Below are 25,417 nucleotides of genomic sequence, written 5' to 3'. Positions count from 1 at the left end.
GATGATCCTGAATATTTATCGTGTGGTGTGGTCAAAGTAACGATAGCCGTATTTCAGCAGTGAAAAGTGGTCATTTGAATGAGACGGAACTGCATTTAATAATAATAATAATAATAAATATTTTATTATTTTTTTTTTTTTACAACTGGGAATGTGATTAAATTGTACCATAATACTGTACAGTCCAGTGCCTTGAGATCCAAGTTTGGGTCGTTCTGTCACAACACTTGTAATTCAAAGCACTTGTATCACAAATTATCTTTCCCCATTGAAATGAATGAAAATGCCATTAATTTGTTCCAGGCTCAAAAAACACTTCACTAAAACATTAGAATAATTACACGGAATGTAAAGAATTAAGGAGTTTTTGCCACATTTATTTTTTTGCTTCAATTCAATGTACACTGTGCTGTTCTTTCTAGTGTGTGCATACATTGGCCACCTGGGGGCAGTATAATGCAGACAAATTGATGTACAGTACAAGGAGACGGTCAGAAATTACTCAGTAAGCTAGCAGCGATATTAGCTTGACGTTATGGTTGCCAATCAAAAGTTTGAATTATATTATGAATGCACTTTTTTAAAGCAGTGCAAGAGAATATAAACAGATTTTCTGGAAACGTGGCTCCAGTCAGTCACAAACGATTATTGGAATAAAAAAAAAGGTCTCACTAGAATTAAATGTACAAATGCAGAGATTATAATCATCTTTAGCAATCTGAGCAACACATTTAATTAATGTTAATTCCACCAACAACATTTCTTGCCCACATTAACTCAGCTATTTTCACTGAAGCAACCCCCTTCGCTCCCGGCTGTTTTACTGGATTTTGACTGATTATGCAAGGCCCACAGAATAGTGTGTCCTACTGCTATAAAAACGTGGAACCTACCAAAAGAAAGATTGGCGAAAAGAAAGGAAAAAAAGTATATTTGTATCTGTTTCCGTTTTGCAGCAATTAGCATTAGAATATAGCTAAGTTTCATCATTATTCATTCACAAATCTGTTTAGAACTGTGGGTAAATTAGCTTTTTTCAACATGGCCCTGGTTGATCTCTTATACTCTGCTGCCACCTGCTGGCCGTTTTTGTAATAACTACCATTTCTTCAACCATTCTCTTCAGTTCAGAGGCTGCATAGCACAGGTTCGCCAATTCCGGTCTTCGAGGTCCGGAGTCCTGCTGGTTTTCGATGTTGCTGCCCACTAGCACACCTGATTCATATAAATAGCTCGTCAGCAAGCCTGGTAACGATCCTGATTTTTAGTATCGGGCGTGTTGGTAGGCGGAAACATCTCAAACTTGCAGGACCGGATTTGGTGAACGCTGCTCTAGCATAAACGTACGTTATTGGGAGCATGGTAATATTTAAAATAGAACATATTTATATGTTTTTGGGAGCAAATGAGTTAAATATTTTTGTTTACTTTTATTGAATTGCAAACGTTCCCCTAATTTCTAGGTAAACAAATGTGATTCCGGTCGTGGCATTGTCGTGAAGTTGGGTTCGGGATATGGGGGGCCCCCTTCTGTGCTCCTTGCATATTCCGGACCCGTCAACAAAAGCGTCACCGGCCGCCGAGCAGAAATGTCAGGATGCGATTACACAGTGTCGAGATTAAAAGACCAGCTCGTCAGGGTGCGACACGCACGCGGCGTCGGGCAAAGTCTATAGGATGAACGGATGGCGCGGGAGGGGGGGGAACGGGGGCGGGGGCAGGGGCGGGGGCGGAGGGGTCTATACGAACCCCCCCCCCCCCTTCAAACATCCACGCCGAGAAGTGGCCGGGGCAGCGGCTCCGCTGGAGTGGAGAACCATAAATCTTCATATAGCGGCTGTTTTGATTAATGCAGCCGAGTGGAGCTCGGGGGCTGGACCTATCCCATTACGGCCTAATGGAAGATGGAGCGGCGCTGTCTCCACCACTAGGCCCCTGTCATTTGTTCCACTTTGCAGTCCATTTGGCCGAGAGACTACAAGCCACTCCATCAAAAATATTTTCAGAGTTAATTTCCGCCCGCTTAATTCGCCTTGATTCGGATTGCGTATCGAATGGCAGGATCGATTTTCGCCTGGCGTCTAAATTAAATAAGGGAGAGGGGGGGGGGGGGGGGGGGGTATACTTTAAGGCTGCCTTTTCTTGCTTTTCTCTTTTCCATTCCATTCATCCAGCCATTTCCCAGCCATCCTTTAAGCCCGGCCCGGCTCATTCTTTTTCCGCGATGCATCTCATTTCCTGCCTTCTCCCGCGTTTTTGATAGAGCCGCCATTTGCGGCGGCGGCGGCGGCGGCGGCGCAAATGCGATATCTGATTGCGCTTACAGGCGCGGGTGGTGAAAAGGGGAGCAGGGCCACGCTGGAGGGAGGGGGGGACGGATGGACGCGTTTGACGTGAATTACGCGGACAAAAAGGAGTTGGATGGAAGCAAAAGGCGCTTTTTTCAGGTAGCTTTAGCCAAAGTGAGATCGATGATGCGGCGCCAGCAGCCCAAAAAGAAGATGGGGAGGAAGAAGAATTGCAAAGGTCTGCACTGGGGGGGTGAAAAAGTGAGGTACCAAAAAATAAATGAAAAGAAAGAGGGGGGGGGGGGGAGCAATGACAAATTGGTTGAGTGTGTCAGGAATTCCCGTTTAGATTTAAAGCTGCGTGTCGCCTATCGTCATATCTTTCCACAGTCATTTATTTTCTCATTTCTCTCTCTCTCTCCCTCTCCTCGCCATACTCTCTCGCCCGCTGCGAATTTATCTGGTGCTCACGTGAAACGACGGCAGAGGAGGAGAAGGAGGAGGAGGGAAAAGTCAATAAAAGTCTGTGGCGACAACTGTTTCCCCCGTCGCTCTCTTGTCTCCTTTGCTGCATTAGCTCCCCTACTTTACTTTCTATTTGTTTATGTGCCGAAGTCTCGTCTCCGCTTCCTCCTCAGCGTTCCCGCTTTCCCGTTTGGGATCCGCTTTCATATCATGAGGACCTACGAGCTTATAGCGACTCGTCCCCCGGAGAGGGCCCTATTGATTTTTATTCTCCCGCTGTGAGCTGGCTTTGAAAATGACAAAATCAGGAAGCCGCAGGACGCCATTTTGTGTTGCGACGTCGGCGGCAAAAAATTGACACAAAAAGTTGGTGACGGGAAAAAAGTTGCCTCGTATCCTGACAAAGACGACCTGAACCAAAGTTGCTGAGTCATGGGTGAAATTTGGTGTACTTGTTGACAGTAACGGCACAACATTCAATCTCAAATTGTTGGTCAATCAGAGCGCTAGTTCGGGAGCTACGGCCCGCCACATTTTTGCCATTTTTGCCAAAAAATACGTCAATAAATGCGACGACATAGGTTGTTTACGTTTACATACAAAACATTAGTCCGATGGCGTGTTGACGTCAACACGTCAACACTAAAAGTGAACATCAAAATCATTTCTGGACTGTTAGCTCAGAAAGGTTTGTCAGTTTTGTATTTTTCCGCTATTTAAAATGGCCGATGGAGGTCGCTAAACTACAATACGTAACACTTGGTGGTATTTTGGTGCATGGCAAAAAAACAAGTATGGCCGCCTTCCTTTGTATGGATTCATATCGAATTCCCTTTTCAACAACATCTGTTTTGTGAAGATTGACCCAATAGTTCTTGAGACGTAAGGGTTCAAAAGAAGGCGGCAAATGTCAAAATTTGTTGGGCCGTAGTTGGCAAACTACTTGGGGCCGATTGACCTCAAATTTGAGATGAAATGTTGCGCAACAAGTACACCAAGTTTCAGTCAAATCAAAATTTTGGCATAGAACGACCCTCAAGTCAGAAGATGACTTGAGAGGGTCTGTCATTTCGACTAGCAGACATGCAGGGCGGTCTTGCAAAAGAAGGAAAATAAGGTTCTGCCTCAAATATCGTCCGCTTGTGTTCTCGCAAAGCGCCAATCCGAGTGACTTCTGTCAAAGACCCGTTAGCAGTGCCGACGCTAAGACTGAGGCAGCCGACGGTGAAGGTGGACAGTGGAAGACACCAAGTCTCGGTCAACCATTTTCACTGAAGCAACCCCCTTCGCTCCCGGCTGGTTTACTGGATTTTGACGTATATTGCAAGGCCCACAGAATATTCTGCTCTATTACTATCAAAACATGGAACCTACCAAAAGAAAGATTAGAGTCTCTTCTTTCATCAGAAAAAAAATTATATTTCTATCCGTTTCCGTTTTGCAGCAATTAGCATTAGAATAAAGTTTCATCATTATTCACATTCCTGTTGAAAACACTGAGACAAAGAGCTTGTTGCAACATGGCCCTGGTTGATCTCTTATACTCTGCTGCCACCTGCTGGCCGTTTTTGTAATAACTACCATTTCTTCAACCATTCTCTTCAGTTCAGAGGCTGCATCGAAGCCTTCTGTATGCTCTAGCACAGGTTCGCCAATTCCGGTCTTCGAGGTCCGGAGTCCTGCTGGTTTTAGATGTTTCTGCCCACTAGCACACTTCATCATTATTCACATTCCTGTTGAAAACACTGAGAAAAAGAGCTTGTTGCAACATGGCCCTGGTTGATCTCTTATACTCTGCTGCCATCTGCCGGCCATTTTTTTGTAATAACTACCACTGTTTTAAGCAACCTCTTCATGCCCAAAGCTATATCAAAGCCTTCTGTATGCTCTAGCATAAGAATCATTTTTAAAAAAACGTATTAATGCGTTTTTGGGTTTGACTGAGATAATCAAGAAAATGTTTGAGTGCTGCTGCCGACCTGTAGTCCGAATTCAGCTGTAGCCAGTCTTGCTAATCCCCAACTGATAAATGCCCACAGACGTCCGCGTGATAACCGAGCTGAAAGGGTTGATGATAAATGCGCAGGCACTTCGGACTGCGGCTTCCCTCCTGGGGGGGGCTCCCACTTCCACAGCACGCGGGACTGACGGCCGAGCCAACCGGCGATATATGACTTGTTCGCTCGGCCCGTCTCCATTCCGCTCGCCACATCTGTTATTGTCTGATTCTTAAGGGGGGGGGGGGACAAAAAGTGTCTGAGCAGAGGATAATGAAATCAAAAAGCTCAACACACACCGTCACCGAGCCCCGGGTAAGAAATGCACGGTGTCAATATTAATCTCCGTGACAGAAAGTCGAAATATGGCATCTGTCACACATCATCTGCGCTCTCTCCTGTCTCTCCGCAGAGTGGAAAAACATGGCCGAGGTGTTTTGAGTCGTGGTCAACGGGGGGAAATTGAGGACATGGACCAGAAAGGACATTCATTTCTTGTTGTTTTTTTTTTTTTTTTTTTTTTTTTTAGCTCGCAAAGTTTTCTGCCTCTCACGTATAAGAATAAGTTGAGCAGAACTCAATTGAGTACAACAAATGTACTTTGTGTTATCAACGTTTATCTCCAGAAGATCCACAAATGAAGCTTGAGAAAAAGCCACAGGTCAATACAACTAATAACAGCATTGCTGATACAGACGGTCTCAAGAAATGACAACTTGAAGAGCTCTTCTCTCGAGTTTGCAATCTTTTTTTTTTTTCTTTTTTTTTACATCTGAAACACAAAAACACCGTTCATCAATAATGAATTTGAGGTCTTGGAAAGGATATCAAACTGCCACAAAAGTACTACTTGCTCCAAGAAAGACTCAAATATATTGGTTTTAAGAGCTGCTAAAATATTCCCTGACTTTTAAAACTGCCAAAGTTAAAATAGTGTGGAAAGTAAGTAGATAAATAAGTCTAGACTTTATGCAGCCTAATCTATTTATTTATTATTTGTTTGAGGGCAAAAGGGTGAAGTCGTCACTATCTTAAAACCTTGAATTGTACTGGAAATGTATCAAGTCTTAATATTATCAACTATTACGGTATAAAGAAAATAAAGATGATCATCACATGATTCGCATCATGCATTTGACTTGTTCGTGAAAAGAAAAACATATGAGCCGCTCTTATTGGAAATTTGAAAACATCCTGGGAAGTGAGTTCAAAGATTTATTTCCAAATTGATTACATAAGTTTCTAGATAACTGCTTAAAACGTGCAAATATTGACGACGATATCACTTGATACTGGAGACGCCATTTTAGTTTTCCTGATTTTTTTGTTTTGTTTTCTCGCGCGTGGCTAAAAAAAGGGGTGCCCAGTGAGGAATTTCGCTGTCCGACATGAGTCTCTGTTCATGCGCATCAGCACAACGCTGAGTTACTTAATTGTTATTTCTCGGCCCAAAACTGTTAGCTTACGAGCTAGCTGGTGTCTCGTGTGTTCTCGGTCCCGGGTGGGATGTACGTGAGATATATGTTGACGCCTCATTTTATATATCTGGCTCTTTTTTTTTTTTTTTTATCGTTTTTATTTGGCAGGGTTGTCAACAAAACTCTTCTCTGTGGTGTGTCAAATTGAGAAGACAATTTTCATTTTTCAGGTCCAAACAGTCAGGCCAAATCTTTTTGGCCTTCTTCCCTTCTTTTTTTTTTTGGAACAATAGAAGTGATAGACCAATATTTTTTTTTCAAAGCCAATACAGTATTAGCAGTCAAGGAGCCCAATAACCGATATTTCGAGCCAATATTAATTTGCAGTAAAAGAGAAAATGTTAGCATTTAAAAAAAAATACTTTTTCTTTTAATTTATAAATATTAAGAATTGCACGGAGCTACCAAGGTCATCAGCATGTGTTAAGCTAAATTGTAAACAAAGCAAGTAAATAGTTCCCTAACGTTTTCCCAAATTTCTGCATAATTTCTTTACTTTATTATTTTTGGGTTTTTTTTTTAAATAAAAAGTGTAGGGAGTTCCCAGTGTTAGGATCCTTTTTATAAAGTGTAAATTTAAATAAATCCATAAATGAAAAGTTTTCTGTATCTCACTGAGCAACACATGCATGCTAATGTAGCTAATTTGGGATTTTCGTCAGCGTTTGTAAAATGTTTAAAAATGATCTTCGTAGACAGTGAAAAATGGTTTGAATATGTTCAAAATGTCTTTGCAACAAGTAAAACTGTCCGTGAACATCTTACAAATCCTGATCTTACAAAACCCTCAAATTCGCTACGTTTGCGAGCATTCACCGCTCAGTGAGATATCAGCTTTATCGGGCCGATGCTGATATTTGTCAAAATATCAAATATCAGCACCGATAATTGGCCAGGACGATAATCGGGTCTATACCTAAAAAAAAATTGTTACTGTAGGGGTCCGAAAACATCATAGCTCTTTCTACTAGCATCAAAATGTGCACATAAAAAAAAAACACCTTTCAAAATAAAAGCACCACATTAAAAAAAATTAAAAAATACTTTGACTTCCTGGTCACTGCGAGGGCCGGTCTGAGACTGAGGGCGGGCCGAATGCGGCCCCCGGGCCGTACTTTTCCCAAGATGGGTTAAAACCGTATTGACATCTGTGATTGCGTTGCCCCGTCAGCTTATGCAAATTTCAACTCCGAGACTGCGGCACGGTGATGCAACTTGACCTTGTCCAGTTGAAGGATGGCGCACAATCTCAAAAGTGGACATTCAAAGTCCAAAGAGCGACCTGACTCGCGGGCAAAAAAAAACCAACAACAATATTGTATCTGTTGAAGTGCTCCAAAATGACCTCCAACAGATTCTCCATGCATATCCCCCATTCCATCATCCTTGCTTCTGTCCTCCTTTCAGCGTCCCCTGCTTTCACCCCCTGAACACTTTCCCCCTCCATCTGCTTCCTTGTCCTCCCACTTCTCTTCCTCATCCTCCCTCCCTCACTCCGTCTTTTGGACATTTCGCTCAGTCCTATCTGTCCCCTACAAACCCCCCCCAGCCCCCTCCCCTCCCCTCCCCTCCTCTCCCCGCCCCTCCCCTCTTTTTTTTGCTCTTCTTACCCCCGTGATGAATGAGTCTGTCTGCCGGCTGAAGTTCATATTTACTGAGCAGGGGAGCGCACACTGTCACTCTCTCTCTTGCCCTCCACATCTCTATCCCGCCGCTAAGGAGACGGAGGGAGCAGGAGGTTGCAGTGGGATGAAAAGGAGGAGGGGAGGCCCTGGTCAAGAGACCGCCGCACACTCCCGTAGTGGCGCGGGTTGGCTGGTCTAAGTCGGCAAAGGACAAATTCGTACGATGCGGCTGAATGATTATTCCCTGGTAGGGATTTTTTTGCTCAGGAAATTCTTCGTAAACTCTGGCAGCCAATTAGGAAGGTCCTGCTGCTGTTGACAAGTCTTTGGGTCGCTTTGGATTCCGTAAAGAAATGGTAGTTGTTACAAAAAAAACGGCCAGCAGGTGGCAGCAGAGTATAAGAGAGCAACCAGGGCCATGTTGCTAAACGCTCTTTTTGCGATCGTTTTCACCAGGAATGCAAATAATGATGAAATTTAGCTCTATTCTAATGCTAATTGCTGCAAAACGGAAACGGACAGAAATTTACTTTTTTTCTGACGAAAAAAAGAAAACTCTAATCTTTCTTTTGATAGGTTCCATGTTTTTATAGCAATAGAACACAATATTCTGTGGACCTTGCAAAATCAGTCAAAATCCAGTAAAACAGCCGGGAGCGAAGGGCGTTGCTTCAGTGAAAATGGCTGCGAGGGACTGAGTTAATGCTGTCTTCGTAACAACAACAACCAAAACAATTTCGAGAGGCGCTAACAATAAACAAGCTTTCTTCAGCTTCTCCCAAGTCGTTCTCACAAGTCAATTCAACTGCATTTTCTCTCTCCTTCCTTTTATGTGCCAGTCGTGCTTTCAGGCAAATTTGAACTTGAGAGTCAGAGAAGTAAAAAATAAATAAATAAATAAACAACAACGCACAACAAGAACCAAAAAAGGTCCGCAAAAAATACCCCGTTTTCATCTACGCGCACGTAGCAGTATATTGCGGCGAGTCAAACGGTGTGTTCTGACCCGTGCGTTTGAACCCCCATGCCGTGAATGAGAGCGGCGCACGCGGGCCCTGCCGGAGACCCGAAAAAAAAAAAAAAAAAAAAAAAAAACACCAACTAAAAAAAATAATCAAATAGCCCCGCAGAGCCACCGTCTCTTCCCACACGCTGACCCCGGAGGCCAGCGAACAGCGAAAACCACAGCAGTGTGACGACACGGCTGACACCCGGCGCCGGCACACACATTGTCTTGTGTTCCCGCCGGCAAATTGACCAAAAAAAGTAGAGACAGTAAATACGAGGAAAATTGGATGGCTCAAATGACATCACAAAAAGAAAATCCCCCTCAGCCGCACTTTTATAAGATTCCATAATTCAATTCCCAGACGGGCGAGCAGCGGCTCGCGACTGTCCGTCAAGAAAATGACAACGTTTTGCCCGTTTGACTGTTGGGTGTAAAAGGTTAAATAAATGTAAGGTTTTATGATTGTATTTGTTGATCATTTTGCGCCGGCCGTACGTTTTGCGCCCGTGGGACCCAACATGGCCGAAAGCGTACGTGGCATGCGGCGTCGCTGGATTGTAATAGAAGGCGAGAGCGCCGACGGAATCGGCTGAAAATGGAGCAGTAAAGGAAGGCGGTGCCGTCGTGAGCGCGGGGAAGGAAAGCATCAGGCCATAATCATCTGAATATTAGGGAAAATTGGATGTGAGAAAGGGCGAAAATTGGACGCGGGGAAGAAAAGCGGAGAGGAAAGCCCGAAAGCATCATCGTGTGAAAACAATGGAAACAAACACGGGAGCCGGCGGATAAATTGTTGTAAAAGATCCTTACGGGCTACTAAAAGCCATCTTGGACAGAACAATAAGAGGGTCACGGTCGGGTGCGCGGGTGGTGAGACGATACCAAAAAAATTGTTGGCCGTGTCCAATGAAAAAGGATCTGCACTTTGCAATCAATGTTCAGGGGATCCTTGTATGGTTTACGACTAAGTTGTGGTTTTCCCGACGACGTAATCCTGACGTTGTCTGTCACCTCATTACAATCAATTCTCAACTTTGTTGAACCCCGCATTTCCGATGCGCATTCACCAAACCCTTCTTCATTGAAAAATAAAAAATGGGATTTTTTTTTTTCTCCCAAAGACATAGCGTAGGTCGAGGGCAGCGGTTCAAATGAAAACAGCAGAGGCCCCAGAATTGAACCCTGTGGAATACCATACGTTCCCTTATATATGTCAATTCATATTGCACATATTCGTCCCGCTGCTTTCTTTGCTCTTTTCATCTGATTTTGCTTAAGAAAAAAGCAGTAGCTTGGGATTTACAACATCAAACTCTCTCGTGCTTACATGTCATCGCATTTTAAAGATATGCCGATTATCGGTGCCGGTATTTTGCAATTGGATGGCATCTGCCTTTTTTTACAAATCTGAGGGCCGATAAAGCTCACTGAGCGGCGAATGTTTGCGAACGTAGCGAATATCGGGTTTTCATCAGTGTTTGTCGCAAAAGGTGGCATAAATGTTCACAGACAATTCTTACTTGTCGCAAAGAAATTTTAACGTTCAGACAATTTTCCCTGTCTGCAAACATCTTTCGAAACATTTCGCGAACCCTGACGAAACCTCGCTACATTCGCAAGAATCCGTCAACCAGTGAGAGAACATCTTAAGAGATCAATTTAAAACTGGGTTAACTTCATGGAACTTTTTATTTATGTATGTATTTAAATTTTTGCTTCACTTTATGAGAGATTCTGCTGACACTGGGAACTTTTTTGTACTTTTTGTTAGCAACCGAAATATATCGAAATCGTCAACGGTTATCACCAAACTCATTCTGGATTTAACGAGGGTACGCATTTACGTTGCCGGTCAGGCGTGGATTACTGCGTCAGTTTCAGAGTTACAGATACCACAAGATGGCGCCAAAGCAATACTTTTAAATTAGCATTTTGCCTGAGCACTAAAATAACTTCAAGGCAGATTTTTGGCAAATAATGGAAATCTTTGAAAAGCTGAATCAGCGAGTAGCTAACCGCGAATATGCGGAAAATACTGGAAGTGTCTTTCGGCCTCTTCAATACAGTAAACATTTTTTTCTTGAAATCTGCAGATGAAAATTTGTCAAGTTTTTATGAATACTCTAATAGTTGCTCCGAAAATGTAACACGCACGACTATCATTGTAGCGCAAAGAAACGTTTCTCTCAGTGTGACCGCAGGCGACATTCGCTGTTTCACGGATGACTCCACAAAGTTTTCCCAAGCTCCCCCAAGCGTCTTTTTCTTCCACAGCGATTCGTTTCCCCCTGCTGCCTCCAGAGGGGAACTGACGCTCGCTTTCTTCAGTGCAAGTTTTGCAGGCGTCAAAACAGAAGACAAACAACAGAGACACCTTTATTCACCGGGGTGCATTCGCAAAGACAAACACCTCTTCATCCCAGGAACATATTTGTCCTGTTGCAGCGGCGAAGGAGAAAAAAAATGACGGGGGAGGAAAAAAAAAAACCGAGGGTGGCGCGCGACGTGATCCATCTCAATTTTCCAAATCTATTAGCTTTCTTTGTGTGGCCTGCCTCTCCTCCAGCCCGATCTTTAAAAGCGGCGCTTGTTCAACAATTATGATAACTGCGAGCGGGCGAATTAGAGGATCCAACCCATTCATCTCCAGGCCCCTCCCACACGCCGCCGCCATGACGCGGCTAAATGAAAAATGGACACGCTTTACAAAGTATTGATTCCCGCTTTAAACAAAGGTACAGTCAATATTATTTACTCCTAAATATATCTTTGTTATCTGCGCGGGAGTCAGTGGCGCTCGCCGCTCGGTCCTCGTAATTGCGGACGTAAAAATAATGGAGCAATTGCCGCGGAATTGACGGTGACAGGTTGGACGGCGCAGCGTTTTGCTGTGATGTAAATGAAGCGGAGGGCACGTTTCAACTGCTGTCAAATGGGCAGATAACGAGAAAACGCAGGGAAAAATCAAGCAGGTCTTCCCGAGGTAATTCAAAGCGCTCAAGTGCCAATCAATCTTCGGATGTTTCCATATCAACCATCCAATAAAAGAAGCAGACAACTGGGTATTTCATTTTTCATATGAAATCCAAAGAAAACGGGTTTTTTTCTGATGAAAACTCAACAATTACTGGATCATGCGTTGATTTGAAATGTATTTATGATGGGAATTTCTGTGTTTGTATTGTGTCCAGAATACATATGATGCTTAATTGTTATTATTTCAATTTTTCTATCCCACCATATTTTGTCCTTCAACTCCTTCTACATTTCTCAAACAATTCAAACTATTCCAACTTCAACATGATTAAAAAATGTACGCTTTGCAGGCTATTATTTTTCTCATTCCTAATTTTCACCATTTTCCCACAATTCAACATTTCTCACCCCCAAAATCTCCATTCATTTCAAATGAGACATTCAAAAATTCACTCGCATTCGAAATTCTAACTCTTCAGCTCATTCTATTCACATTGGAATCTATTTTCAGCACTCCTCAAATTTTGACAAAGCAAAAATAAAAAATTTCCCCCCCACTAAATATTGCATATTTTTCACCAAGAAAATTTCTTTAGGTAGGCAAACGGGTTAGGGTTAAGAAGACATAGGGTTTGTATCATTCCTATGACAAATCCAAAACATTCATCGAATTGAATTCACCTGCCATTCAATCTCATATATTTCACTACAAAATCTTTCCACATTCCTAATAATTCTACATTTTGGACCCACAAATTCCCTATTTATTTCCAATAACAAAATTCGGCACCACGCATAATAATTCACAATACAAGAGTAATCAATTTAAATGGAGGTCAGCAGAAGGGTTTTAATTAAGTTGGGGGAGCAAATTGGGCTTTAATCTACCCTCTAGTGAGTTGTAATAAAATGCAAAAAAAATAACACTGAGCTCTACTCGTGCAAATTTAACATGTTATGTTGACTGTAAATTCGGATTTTGAGTGAGTCCTACTTTTTTATTGTTATCATCCAACCAATGTGTTTGGAAGCCATCTGACCAAAGCTTGATTGCGTTTGCCTTTTTTCCACCCCATCAGTAGAAAACACCCAAAAGGAGGCAGACACAGCACTCTGCTGGCCAAAACTGCACACTACAGGCATTTTCTTCTCATCTCTCTAGTAAAGCGAACGTTTGTGTTTTCAAATAAAAGGTAATAAAAGTGACATTTAAATAGTCCAATCAAATGGGGGGAAATTCTTGTGTGATCTTACCTCACGATGCTCATCTCCCCAAATTTTGATCCTCTTTCCAGCGCATCAGGATTCTCAAGGTTTCACTTGATTCCATGAGATAGCTAACCTGCAGAGTGAATGGGAATAAGGACGACGTCACGTAGACATAACTCAAATACAGTTGAAATGAAATGTGTCATGTCCTCTAACCGGGCGCCGCAGATTATACGCACATAATCCATGCACATTATTCAACTACAACTACTGGGCGATTTTTATCCAGTGGCTTCCGTAGTTTAAAGCACCTTTCTGACGTGCACTTATTTCAATAACAACTTGGCGGCAAACTGGTTTTACTGACTTTTTCGACCTATTTCGCAATAAAATACGAGTGACTTTAATTCCTGCTAAAAATCTGAAAACATAGGCATAATCACTTTCACAGTTTTACATACGCTAAAAGGAGCCATTCACAGTGAACACACATAACCAAGACACGGTAGAAGACATTGTTTCATTGCAAAAAAATAGTAATTTGTTGTCATTTTGGAAACTTTTGACCCGAGCTAGCTCTCTCTACCTAAATATACCTTTAAATGAGTGCATAGTTTCAATTTTATACTTACATTTCACTGTAGTTCAGTCCCAGCAAAAACGTGATCTAATGTATTTGCAGCCTCCCCGGGTCAAAGGCCCGATATTTAAAAAAAAACAAAAACTTTTACAACATGTCGTTTATGGGTTTTATAAAATTTGACAAAATATAACTCATTTGCCCAACCGTCACATAAGCGTGTTAGCATGGAGTGGCTAAAAATTTAAATTTAGGTTCGCTTGTTTCTAAAACGGTGCAGCGCTTCTGCCACTGACGCAGCTTCTACCGCTCAAAACAATGAGGTGGGAAGTGTACCCGCCCACCACCGGGACGCGCATAAAAATAATTGAACGCCTTTTTCCACAATATCAACGCAACCAGTGAGCTTTACCCGTGTGCACAAATTTCAATTTGGGTGTGCTTGTTTCACCGCACGATGCCGCACTTTCATTCCCAGGCGGAGCTTCTTCCAATAAGGTCGTAAGTGTACCGGCCCATCTGGAACACAATTATTAATGAGCGAGCACGTTTGTGCCTGCCACTGGCGGCCATTTTACGTTGCCATTCTCTAAGGCCGCTGCGTTTTAACATTATTCTCTGCCTCTGCAGCGACAATTCCACCGTGTATGACATATAGTTAACTTGTGCCAATCAGACTGGAAGAAGCACTACATGTACATTTCATTGGTTTGTTTAATTTTCACGTATCTTCATAAATCCGTGTGTACAAAGCACTTTGTTGACGTTTCATCCCGGGTAAACAAACCTTTATGCAGCACTTCCGGTCTACACACACACGCGCGCACAGGCCATCATATTGAATTTGAAATAATTACAACACACACACACACACGTTCATGCACTGGTCATATAATTTATTACGTTTTTACATGTAGTACAACACGGATTAGTAAAGACGGCTCAATCATATACGCCACTTTGTATTATTTATTAGTGTTTTAATAAAAAATAAAAAATTATAGGACCTACCAAACTTGAAAAAACAAACAAACAAAAAAACATAAGAGCATGAGATTGTGCGCAATTTCCAAGCTATGTTTATAAATACAGTGGAACCTCTAAAGTCTATTTTGAGAAATTGCCTTCTGGATGAATAATTGAATCTAATCTATTGTAATTGTAAATATCCCACCAAAAATGTGCACAGTCCGAGGTCAATTCTACGGATTGATCTCCTTAAGGGTGTTTCACTTCTTCTTTGGCTTTCTTTGTCTTTTTTTGTGTGGGCGCGGCCACGACAGAAGTGAAGAGGAAAAAATGATGCTAATCATACAAGCGGAAATGGACCCACGTCAAATCACGTCTCTGTCCTGGCTGCTCAGAACAATATGGTGAAAAGCCTCCATAATGTAAAGCATCAATTAATAAAAAAAACAGAAAATACATCTTCAAGTCAGCTGCCTATACGTCTTCACTTCTTTTACACTTGTATAACAGTTGATAATACTCCATTTCTCCAAGCACGATATGCTCAGGTGAGTATTTGACTTTGCTGTACATTAGTTTTATTATACAGAAATGACATGTTACAGAAAATTGCATTTTTTTTAAATATAGTTTAAATAATTTACTAATGATTGGGTCTGTGGAGGGCGTGCATACACAAAGGGTAGGTTGCCCCCCCAAAAATATGTTAATTCATGAATCCATGCAATTTGAGAAACGCAACTCAAAATCAAGGTAACACTGTATAGCCCTTAAAATTATTATTATTATATATATATTTTTTAAATGGGGCAGTATACATCGGCGGGTTTGCAGCTCTAACACTTTAAGTAACGGACTGGACAAAATGAGTAGGCAAACAATACAACAGTATTCAGTTGTCTTATTCTTTATCCTCTGCAAAGAATGACTAATAGTGGCGTCCTGATGAGCTGAGAGAAGTGGAGGTGCCCCAATGAACATTCATCTTTCTTATACTGTTTAATACTTAACTGCGTGTTGTTGAGTGCTCAACTGCTTAATAGTTCTACTGCTCAATGTAGAAATTTGCCCCAAAATATCTTCACAAAAGCTTTTTTTCTTTTTTTTTACAATTCATGAATAAAACATCTTCTAATTAACAGATAAACACTAGAGGTGTTCAAAACGGGTACTTCTGCAAGCCTCTGGCCAATAGTTTTCAGACTGGACACACTGTTTGCGGATGACGTCATGCGAGCAGTGTGTATGTGAAAAGGGAGTGTGCAGTTTCATTTATTCACCACATGTGGCAGCAGTGATTCGAAATTCAACTTCCTACATTGAGCAACTTTAACTGTGCCATTTTTTTCCTATTTTTACTTCTTGTCTATGTTTTTTTTTTTTTTAAGATTCTTGTTAACTTATTGATTGTAGAACATTTAAAATAGGGTTGTTAAATGCCAAAGACATATTTAAATGTTATATGGATAGACATCCAGTGTCAGGTACTTATTTGTATTTTTATTTTATTTTATTTAAGTGTTAGGGTAAAGAAGGGTCTGAAAATGGCTGGCACCGTTAAGGGGCCACTTTCTTTTCGGTTTTACTTAATGTCATTTGCTTTGCTTTTTATAGACTGGTAGAAAAATTGATGAAAAGCACAATTAATTTTTCTGGAAGACAGATTTTTCCCCAAGTCGATATCGCCAAGCTCCAACTCCATTTTTTTTCACAATTTGAGCCGCGTCCCTCTTACTGAAGCCCACTTTGGAGGTTCCACTGTATTTTTGTGTTGAAAAAGTCCCACTGAAAACGGTCGCAAAGTGCCCGCTTGGCGAGTTAGCGGCACTTGGCGACGTGTCCGGAGAGGTGGTGCGAGCGTGCGAACCTGCGCAGACAGTTGGGACAGGAAAAGGGCTTCTCGCCGGTGTGCGTCAGCATGTGCGTCTTCAAATGGCCCGACAGGCGGAAGCTCTTGCTGCACTCCTGGCAAATGTACGGCCGCAGGTTGGTGTGACTGCGCCGGTGCTTGCCCAGGTCGCCGGACGACGTGTACCGGCGCTGGCACTCGGGGCACTCGAAGGGCTTCTCCCCGGAGTGCGTGCGCTTGTGCTTGACCAGGTCGCCCGACTGCGTGAAGCTCTTGTCGCACTGGTCGCACTTGTAGGGCCGCTCGCCGGTGTGCGTGCGCTGGTGGTTGCGCAGGTGCGCCAGCCGGATGAACTTGTTGCCGCACACGGTGCAGTGGTACGGCCGCTCGCCGGTGTGCGTGCGCAGGTGGATCTTCAGCGCGCCCACGTCGCTGATTTTCAGGCCGCAGTCGCTGCACTGGTGCGTCTTCTCGCCGTTGTGCAGCTTGCTGTGCACGCGCAGGTTCTTGCGAGTGTTGAAGCTCTTGGCGCACACGGGGCAGCTGAAGGGCTTCTCGCTGGAGTGCGTCCGCAGGTGGAGGTTCAAGCTGGCCTTGAGTCCGAACTCCTTCCCGCACTGGGCGCAGGAGAACTCCTTCTTGGCCGAGTGCGTGGTGAGGTGGCACTTGAGCTGGTGTCCCCTCTGGAAGGCCTTGCCGCACACTTTGCACTTGTGCGGCTTCTCGCCCGTGTGGATCAGCGCGTGCTGGCGCCAGCTGCTGCGCTCCACGAAGCGCCGGCCGCATTCCTTGCACACGAAGGGCCGGTCGCCGGTGTGGGTGCGCATGTGGTCCTCCAGGCTCTGGGGCGTGCGCAGATTCTTGCCGCACTGGCTGCACTGCACGCCCACGTCCAGGCAGATGGGCTTCTCCTCCGACTCGGCGCGCGGCATGTGGCACAGGTGCGGCCCCTGTCCCCAGGTGCTCTTGAAGTTCTTGCCGCAGTCCGCGCAGCACAGGTGGCCCCCTCGGATGACCACCGACATGCTGTGCCAGCGCTGACAGTGGTTCTTCAGGTTCTTCAAGTACTGGAAGCTGCGCGCGCACGTCGGGCACGGGTGCAGCCGGCGGGGCGGGGCCGAGGGGTGGGCCTCTTTGATGTGGACCCGCAGGTAGACTTTGGAGCTGAAGGTGCTGCCGCAGGTGGCGCAGGCGTGCTCCGGGAAGAGGTTTTGGTCGCGGTCCGAGAGGCATTTCTTCAGCTCGGCGAGGTACTCCTTCTGGTGCACCCACTTGACGTGCTTCTCCAGGAAGTCCAGGTTCGTGAACGAGACGTCGCAGTGAGGGCACGGGAAGAACTCCGATGGCAACTCTGACACGAAAGAGGAAACAATTATTGACACTTTTTTCATAGTTTGGCTGATCGCGTGACTTATACTCGGGTGTGACTTGTATATATTAAAATGAGTAGGGATGTAACCATATCCAAATGTCGCAATACGATATTATCACGCTACATTAATTATCCCAATATTGTGGGGAGGATGGCGATAACGTTAGCGTTATTGTAAAAAAAAAAAAAAAGCTCATACTAAACAAAACAAAAAAAACACAATATTGTGCTTTTGTACATAACCACATATTGACTCGATTCACAAGCATATTACATTCACCTTCATGAAGAAAGAGAAAAAGAAGAAACTGAAAAAGAGAAGAGAAGGGGGAAAAGGAAAAAGAAAAGGAGGAAGAAGGAGAAAGGGGAGAAGGAGAAACAGACACAGAAGAAATGGAAGAAAAAAAATTTGAAATGGAGAAAAAATGACAAAAGAATAACAGGAAGAAAAAGAAGAAAAAACAGAGACAGAAGAAATGGAAGAAGAAACAGAAAAAGAAAATAAGTAGTAGTACTAGTAGTCACAGCAACTAATGTGTGACATATCACTAGTTTAACATACAGCTTATCCCCTAACAAGAATTTACAGCCACAAAAGGCACAACAACCGACCGGAATTTAGAAGCACACGTTTTTGGCTTTCAATGCAGGTTGTGTTCAGAAATCTGTGACTGTCACTGTGACGTCTTAAGAGCTGAGCAGGTTCCCCTTCCATTCATTTCCAAATGCAGTCTACGTTATAAAGCAATCAGCAGCTCGTGCGTTTAGAGATTTCAAAAACAAAAATGGAATCTTAAAATGAACACTAAAGTGCAAAAGTGAGGGCCTTAACAGGAGCTAATTGCTCCTGCTGACACGCTCCAATTAAGAGGAGCGGAGGCATTTAGAAGCCACGAGAGACATTGGAGTCTTGATTGGCTGACTCCAAAATTTGTATGACAGTAATCCAGCCAAGTCATAGAATGCTGTTGTGCAAGAAAGGCCTTTTCCTGTGCCAGCTACCCAATTGTTTTTGCACATCAGGTTAACAATCCTAAATCAACTGCCAGAAAAGGGATACTCCCTAACATTTATTATGCAAATTAGTGCTGCAGCGACCCACTCCAAATACAATATTATCAATGTTAAATCAATGGGTGATGAGGACCATGCAAAAAAAAAAATACAAATTCTGAATGCTTGCATGTTGACATGAAAAAGTAATCCTCTTGGTTCCATTTCGTTCATTGGACTTCTTACCTGTGCCATCCTCATCTCCCTCATCCTCCATCTGGTCTCCATCTTGTGACTCCTCGGCCTCAGGTTCTTCTTCTTCTTCGTCGTCCTCCTCTTTGATGACGTCCTCCTCCTTGACAACCGCCTCGTACTCGCACAATTCGTCCTGAAGGTCCGAGTCGGGCTCGTCTTTGTAAGGACGGTGGGCCTCGTCGATCTCCAGGTAGTGCGGCTCATCCTTGATTCGGATGTCGAGGTCGTGTCCATCCTCGCAGTCTTCCCGCGGGTCGTCCTCAGTCCCGTCACGTGACCACGTCTCGTCCTCAATCTTGAACGTGACAACGACGTCGTCCGCCGTCGCTTTGTTATCAGAATCTACCTTCATCTTTTTTTTATGTTCTGCGTGGAATGCACTTGAGATAAGACGACGACTCTAGTCAAGCTACGAGGGCCACAGTCACGACGCTGTGATTGTGTGGACCGCGGCTAGCGTAATGGCGTTAGCATCGCGGCTAACCGCAGTAACCGAGCCGCGGTCGCGAAACAGAGCCTTCCGCCGCGGCGTCACATATCCTGGATTTGTCCGCTAAACGTGCGCTGCTATCTGATAGCTGTTGCTAAAGGCGGTCTTTTAATAATTTTAAGACGAAGACGTACCCCCGCCCACCTCTTGTTTACTGACCTGCTCCATTCGTGAATTTGATGACAGAAAGTGATGAGGAGCACTTCCGGGTTAGGCGGCCAATCAGCGTACACCAAGGACGTCCATGTTTAAAGCTCCCCAAGGAAGACACGCCCCTTTTCTTTAGCGTGTCGTCTCATTTTGGACAACGTTCGAATAAATTAGAGCTATTGAAGAAAATACATATTTTTTTACACATTTATCTATACATTGTAATAAAACTTTATTTAAAAAAAAACTTATTTTTTTATGAGTGTTGAATGAGATGACAAGGGAAAATTAACTTGTACCGTTAAATCTACTGTAGAGAAATATAACAGTACTGTACATAATCAACAGTACTTTATGTATACATCAATTTGATAAATATAACATGCATTGCAATGATATTAAATATGCTCTAAAATTATATTGAAATATATATATTTTTTCTTCTAACCAATTTCAAATTAAATTCTAGAAACAATAAAAATAGTACATATTCAACTAGAGACAATTAAAATCTGTTTTGTTTTGGGGGGGGGTTTGTTAGATATAATAAATTTTCTAAAATTGTAAAGTATCATTCTTGGCAGTGGTCCCCAACCACCGGCCCGTGGCCTGGTACCAGGCCCCAGAGTTATTTTTCTCTTTTTTTGTAGCGGCGCAAATACTTCCCCATTGCGAATATGCATCATCAAGGGTGAAATCATCCCAATAATATTACACAGATTTTTTATTATTTCATGACAGAGGACAGATAATCTTAATGCAATCTTTTGTACAACACTGTTCCCTTCTTTTAAAAACAAACACAAAACCTATGTACAAATATGAATTTCAGCATGTTAACAAAAAAATACACCATCGGGGAAAAAAAAAAAATCACATTAATGCCTTTTCATGGGGGGGTTATAAATAGCGACAGTATTCAATGGAACTTGAATGTAGCAAGACCTCATGTTTATGTATAGCACCATACCAAACTGTGTCATCAATGAATGAGGCTGGGTGACTTTTAGTCAAAACAACGGGTTGTTGGCTCTGTGCAGTGTCAAAACGAGCACACAAAAAAAATCAACCAGTGGAGTGGGTAATTCATTCAGTCTCCCCTCTGTTTATAATGCTGCCAATATGTCTCGCCAGGAGAAGCTTTGAAGAGAAGTTTAATTGTACTTGCAAAACTCTTAACTATTCCGTTTGTTGCACAGTGTCTTTTTTAAACGGCAGCTACGATTGCGAATACAATCATTTGTGCGAGGCGGGTCGAAACCTAAATAAAAGCAGTCCAGCAAAAACAGCCAGACAAGACATTTCACATACAACAAAATATCAGCAAATAAAGGCTCAAATGTCTTTCTTCCATTTTCACGGACATATGCACGTCATTAAATTATCAACAGCGCCAAAAACAGAACATTACTTTTCATTTTACAAAACATAAAAAAAAAGTACATATATTACTGTCATTACATGAACTCAACACACTTCCATCGATGTATTTATGTATTTAGAGCAGGGGGCGGGGAACCTACGTCTTAGGGTCTCCCATCTGTTTAACAGGTTACCTGCTTCTGATTGGGGCTGATTGACTGATAGATTTTTTTTCTAACTTGGCATTCAAGTGAGTTTTGGAGTTGTTGTGTTCGGGATCCCTAAAATAAGTAGTAATAATAGTTCAAATGTGTTTTTGCACATGTTGAAGCCCTCTGATTAGGAAATTGAAATCATGGGAAGACAAATACAGTTTACAAAAAAAAAAAAGCCCTCAAATGCTCATAATACTTGTCATTTGTTTTCTTGATAAACTCAGTATGGCCCTCTGAGGACTTGTGTAAACTGAAATAGGTTCCCCACCCGTGTTCGAGTAAGCCACAGACAAGGCAAGCAGTCAAGGCAGATGTGCTGGAGAAAAAAAAAAGTAACAGAACAGAAGGTGGGCGAAGTAGAAAAACAAATATCAAAGCATATTGACCAAGTTATAAGGGGGGAAAAAAAGGTTTTCCAGCTGTAACAATCACTAAATGACCCCCCACCCACTTGATTGATTGCCACTTTTTCAGAAGTACCAATCCCATGTTAGAAGTCCGACTTGGCGCCTCCCCAGTAAACAACAGAGACGCAATGTATTTTGTAGGTACAGTAGAGTGCATTTTAAATGGACAGCCGGCTTGGTCACCGTGAAACGCTGGAATACAGTATGGCCGTACGTCATCGAGGACACTTGATACCAAAGCAATATACAGTGTATGTACATGTGTTCAATTTGCTCACCACAGGTGACGATAACGCTTTCTATTGGGACGCTTTGACCGCATTGCCTCATGTGGTGGCCCCTCAAAGTTGCGTCATCAGCAACTACCCATTCCTTCCAAATTTGACGGAGACATGACATGGAGGAAACTGTGGTCACAGTATTGATGCAATGGCACAGCTTCCATGTTTTTGGAATGTTGGAGGAAGCCGAAGCAACACTGAGAAAACCCACACAAAATTAGGGAGAACAACAAACAAGAGATTCAAACCCGGATCTCCTGATTGAGAGGAAAAAGTGCTAACTGCTTATTGACTGCGCTGTTGGCCACGACAGCAATTCTTCCCCCCGCGCTCGGTATTCGCCCCACATATATCCCTACATGGCCATAGTGGTGAGGTGCTGATGCCCGATCAGCCCCTTGCGGCCGCTGCCCGACCCCGGGTGCCCGCCTCCGCTGCCGTGGCCGCAGTATTCCTGCAGGTTCTGCCGCAACGTCACCAGCGCCGAGCCCAAGCAGGCCCGATTGGGAGCCAAGACGCCGCCGGGGAGCTGGAAGAGGACGGTGGCCACCCCGGCCATGCCGTCGTCCGTGGGCTCCAGGGTGATGGGCCCCACCTTGAAAGACGAGTAGGAGAAGCCCATAAGCTGCGAGAGGAAGGGGTCGGAGCGACAGAAGTGCTGGTAACCGCTGTACGTGGAAGGGTGGTGCTGCAACGAGGCTTGGGTGCCGGCGGTGGTGCTGACGTAGTGGTGGGCGTTCAGGTAGTGCAGAGGCAGATGCTGGCCGTTGTTGCCCCCACCCGGGGCCAGGTGGTGCTGGTGGTGCCCCGCGGGTCCAGAGCCCAGGTCGTGTTTGTAGGACACGGCCCCGGCGCGGCCCTTCTGGCCCACCATCACCCCTCCGAGCTTAGCAGCGCGGGCGTGGGCGACCGACACGCCGCCGCCGCCGCCGCCACCCCCGCCGCCGGTCGACGGGAGATAAATAAGCTGCGGCTCGTCCGGCTCCAGGTAGATGGTGAGCTTGGCGAAGGGCCGCGATGCCATCTTGGTCATCTCCTGGATGTGCCGCCGCTGCTCCCGCCGGAAGTCCAGGAACTGCTTGACCTTCCACAGCAGCACGCAGACGGACAGGAAGAGGAAGAAGCAGGAGAAGAAGACGGAGAAGAAGACAAAGAGGTCGATGTGGGCTTGGTCCTGGCGCAGGAAGAGCAGGCCTTGGGATTCGCCCTGGTTGGCCACCGTTCCCACCCCGCGCAGGGCGATGTAGAAGCGGCTGGACTTGAGCGAGTGCACCTCGTGCGGGAAGGTGATGACCACCCGGTCCCGAACGACTCGGACGATCAAAACCGTTTGCGGTTTCCAAACGGTGATATAAGAAATGAGGCCCTCGGCGCGCTCCTCACGAATCTCCCTCTCTGAGCCCGGTGGCTTGGCCTGCAGCTGCAGCGGATTGTGGGAGATGACGCCTCCCCCGAGACCGGACGAGGCGTTGGCGAAAACCTTGATCGGGGACGGCGGCGGGTCCTTGTCCGCCCCCGCCGTCGTAGTCCCTCGCGACTCCTCCTCGATCTTGATGGCGTGGACGCCCGAGCGGCGGTCCACGTCCACGATGAAGGTGTCGTGCGAGTTGGACACGTACACCTCCACCTCGCCGAAGGTCACGTCGATGGTCACCCGGATGTCAACGTTTGTGAACTTGGGCTGTGCGGCGAAGAAGACCGTGCGGCCCCGCGGCAGGTTGCGGATGGCCGGGTCGTGGAAGCAGTTGGTCTGCGACGTGGGATCGAAGCAGCACTCGGTGTCCACGTTGAACTGACGGTAGCACTGGCGTCCGTTCACTGGCGTGCCGTTGAAGGAATCTTTGCACTTGGCGCACTGGAGGAAGTTTTACAAAGTTACTTCAGAGGATATGGCACACTTTTTGAGGTCTTTGTGGCAATGGTAGTTATTACAAAAACGGCCAGCAGGTGGCAGCAGAGTATACGAGATCATGAGAGACCATGTTGTTGTCCATGTTGTCTTTTCCCCAGTGTTTAAAACATATTTGTGAATAATGATGAAACTTTATTCTAATGCTAATTGCTGCAAAACGGAAACAGATAGAAATATACTATTTTTCCTGATGAAAGAAGAGACTCTAATCTTTCTTTTGGTAGGTTCAAAATCCAGTAAAACAGCTGCAAGCGAAGGGGGTTGCTTCAGTGAAAATGGTTGGGAGTGAGCGAGTTAAGGATGTCTCTAAAAGATTATCCTGTGGTGTGGGGTGTAGTAAGAGTGATTTTTTTTTCCTCCACTAAATTCTCGGAAAACATGCAGGCAGACAATCGTAACAGTGAAGTACATGCATATCAAGTGTTTCTCTCATTTTTTTTAATCAAAGAAAGACCCAATGATTGGATGTCTCTCAAATATTATCTTATAGTGTGAGTTGTGTTAAAAAGCTTTTTTTCCGACACAATCTGATTAAAAAACGTCCGGGACCAATAAGTAAACGTGGGGCATACACATGCCAAATAGGGCAGAAAAAAAACAAATTGCAGCCTCCTAATCAAAGTCACAAAGGCCAGATTGTCAGATGTCGCTTATAGATTATCTTGAGCGATTAACCTTGGGTGCGGGATGTGTTAAGTCATTTTTCCTTCCCGATCTGCTTAAAGAAGAAGAAGTCGTAGTAGACAATCGTTTAAGTGGGGTGCGCACCTGACCTACCGATAGTTTTCCCTTTCCAATCAAAGTCAGTAAAGAGTTCATTGTCGGATGTCTCTAAAAGATTATCCTGCATTATTATCAGTAGTATGTGCGTCACGAGTGATTTTTCCTCTGCAATCTGCTCAGAAAAAAATCCAGATTGAAAAATAGGTACACGTACCGATAATCGGTCAAATTTTTGGGGGGGGGGGCAATTTCCTGCTTTCCAATCGAAGTCAGAAAAGGCTGAAAATATTTTCTTATTCTGTATTGTGGAGTGTGTTAACACATTTCCAATTTGTGCAGAAAATGGTCAGGCTAACATTCGTAAACGTAGGGGACACGTACATAATAATAATAATAATAATGATAATCTGGCAAAATGTGATCATAGTATCACTCCACAAAAACCTTCTCGTTCCCGTTTTATTATACAATATTTAATTGTTCATTACACAGTTGGGAATGTACAAATGGTGATCAATACCTCAACCCGTGCAGTTAAAGGTTTTATTGATGGCGACAGTCGACATTACTTCACTCGAGTTGAGTTTTGTGTCCAATTTAGTTTTAAAAATGGTCGTACATACCTGTTGCCTGTAGCAGTCTTTGCGGTCGCTCTGAGGGCTACTGAGACAGGAGGAGGTCTCGGTGTTGTTCTGGCACGGACAACCCGTGCCGTCGTGCTCATTGCACGTGTCTGCGTGACTGTTACACTGACACCTGGAATTGGGAGGATATTGATTTGCTTTTATATGTCTTTTATTGTCATTCTGTGT

General features: G+C 44.1%; 3 protein-coding genes across 4 annotated transcripts in view; all 3 read right to left on the bottom strand.

Moving 5' to 3' along the window:
• erfl1 (Ets2 repressor factor like 1) overlaps positions 1-13,841 on the bottom strand; it is a 112,139-nt gene extending 98,298 nt beyond the window's left edge. The window contains exons 1-2 of the mRNA XM_086078777.1: positions 13,680-13,841; positions 13,093-13,180 (exon numbers count right to left, since the gene is read on the bottom strand). The gene's annotated coding sequence lies outside the window, so the exon portion shown is untranslated. The remainder of the gene's footprint in view (positions 1-13,092; positions 13,181-13,679) is intronic.
• Positions 13,842-14,498: 657 nt separating this feature from the next.
• LOC147172966 (uncharacterized) lies at positions 14,499-19,773 on the bottom strand. The gene is made up of 2 exons (XM_086077739.1): positions 19,057-19,773; positions 14,499-17,796 (listed from the first exon to the last, which is right to left on the bottom strand). The coding sequence occupies exons 1-2, from the start codon at positions 19,415-19,417 to the stop codon at positions 16,415-16,417; spliced, it is 1,743 nt and encodes a 580-aa protein (XP_085933865.1). The 5' UTR covers positions 19,418-19,773; the 3' UTR covers positions 14,499-16,414.
• A 638-nt stretch (positions 19,774-20,411) lies between these two features.
• Positions 20,412-25,417, bottom strand: part of megf8 (multiple EGF-like-domains 8) — a 30,097-nt gene continuing 25,091 nt past the window's right edge. Inside the window, exons 42-44 of one of the 2 annotated variants that reach the window (XM_086077738.1) lie at positions 25,229-25,361; positions 23,608-23,825; positions 20,412-23,565 (exon numbers count right to left, since the gene is read on the bottom strand). In XM_086077738.1, the coding sequence (XP_085933864.1) occupies positions 22,326-23,565; positions 23,608-23,825; positions 25,229-25,361 (1,591 nt within the window). In that variant the 3' untranslated portion in view covers positions 20,412-22,325. Of the gene's footprint in view, positions 23,826-25,228; positions 25,362-25,417 lie in introns of both variants that reach the window. The other variant, XM_086077737.1, reaches the window with a different exon arrangement.

Source organism: Leptonotus elevatus, chromosome 6, assembly GCF_054856555.1.
Source record: "Leptonotus elevatus isolate MCC_2025b chromosome 6, RoL_Lele_1.0, whole genome shotgun sequence".
NCBI lineage: Eukaryota > Metazoa > Chordata > Actinopteri > Syngnathiformes > Syngnathidae > Leptonotus > Leptonotus elevatus.
Note: the sequence above shows the minus strand (reverse complement) of the source record. Positions and strands in the feature narration are given on the sequence as shown.

Bases quoted from the DNA above. Each gene is read 5' to 3' on its own strand.
- LOC147172966 (XM_086077739.1), bottom strand. From the start codon at position 19,417: ATGAAGGTAGATTCTGATAACAAAGCGACGGCGGACGACGTCGTTGTC. The intron at 17,797-19,056 runs GTAAGAAGTCCA...CTTTCGTGTCAG, and splicing joins GGGAGATGAGGATGGCACAG to AGTTGCCATCGGAGTTCTTC.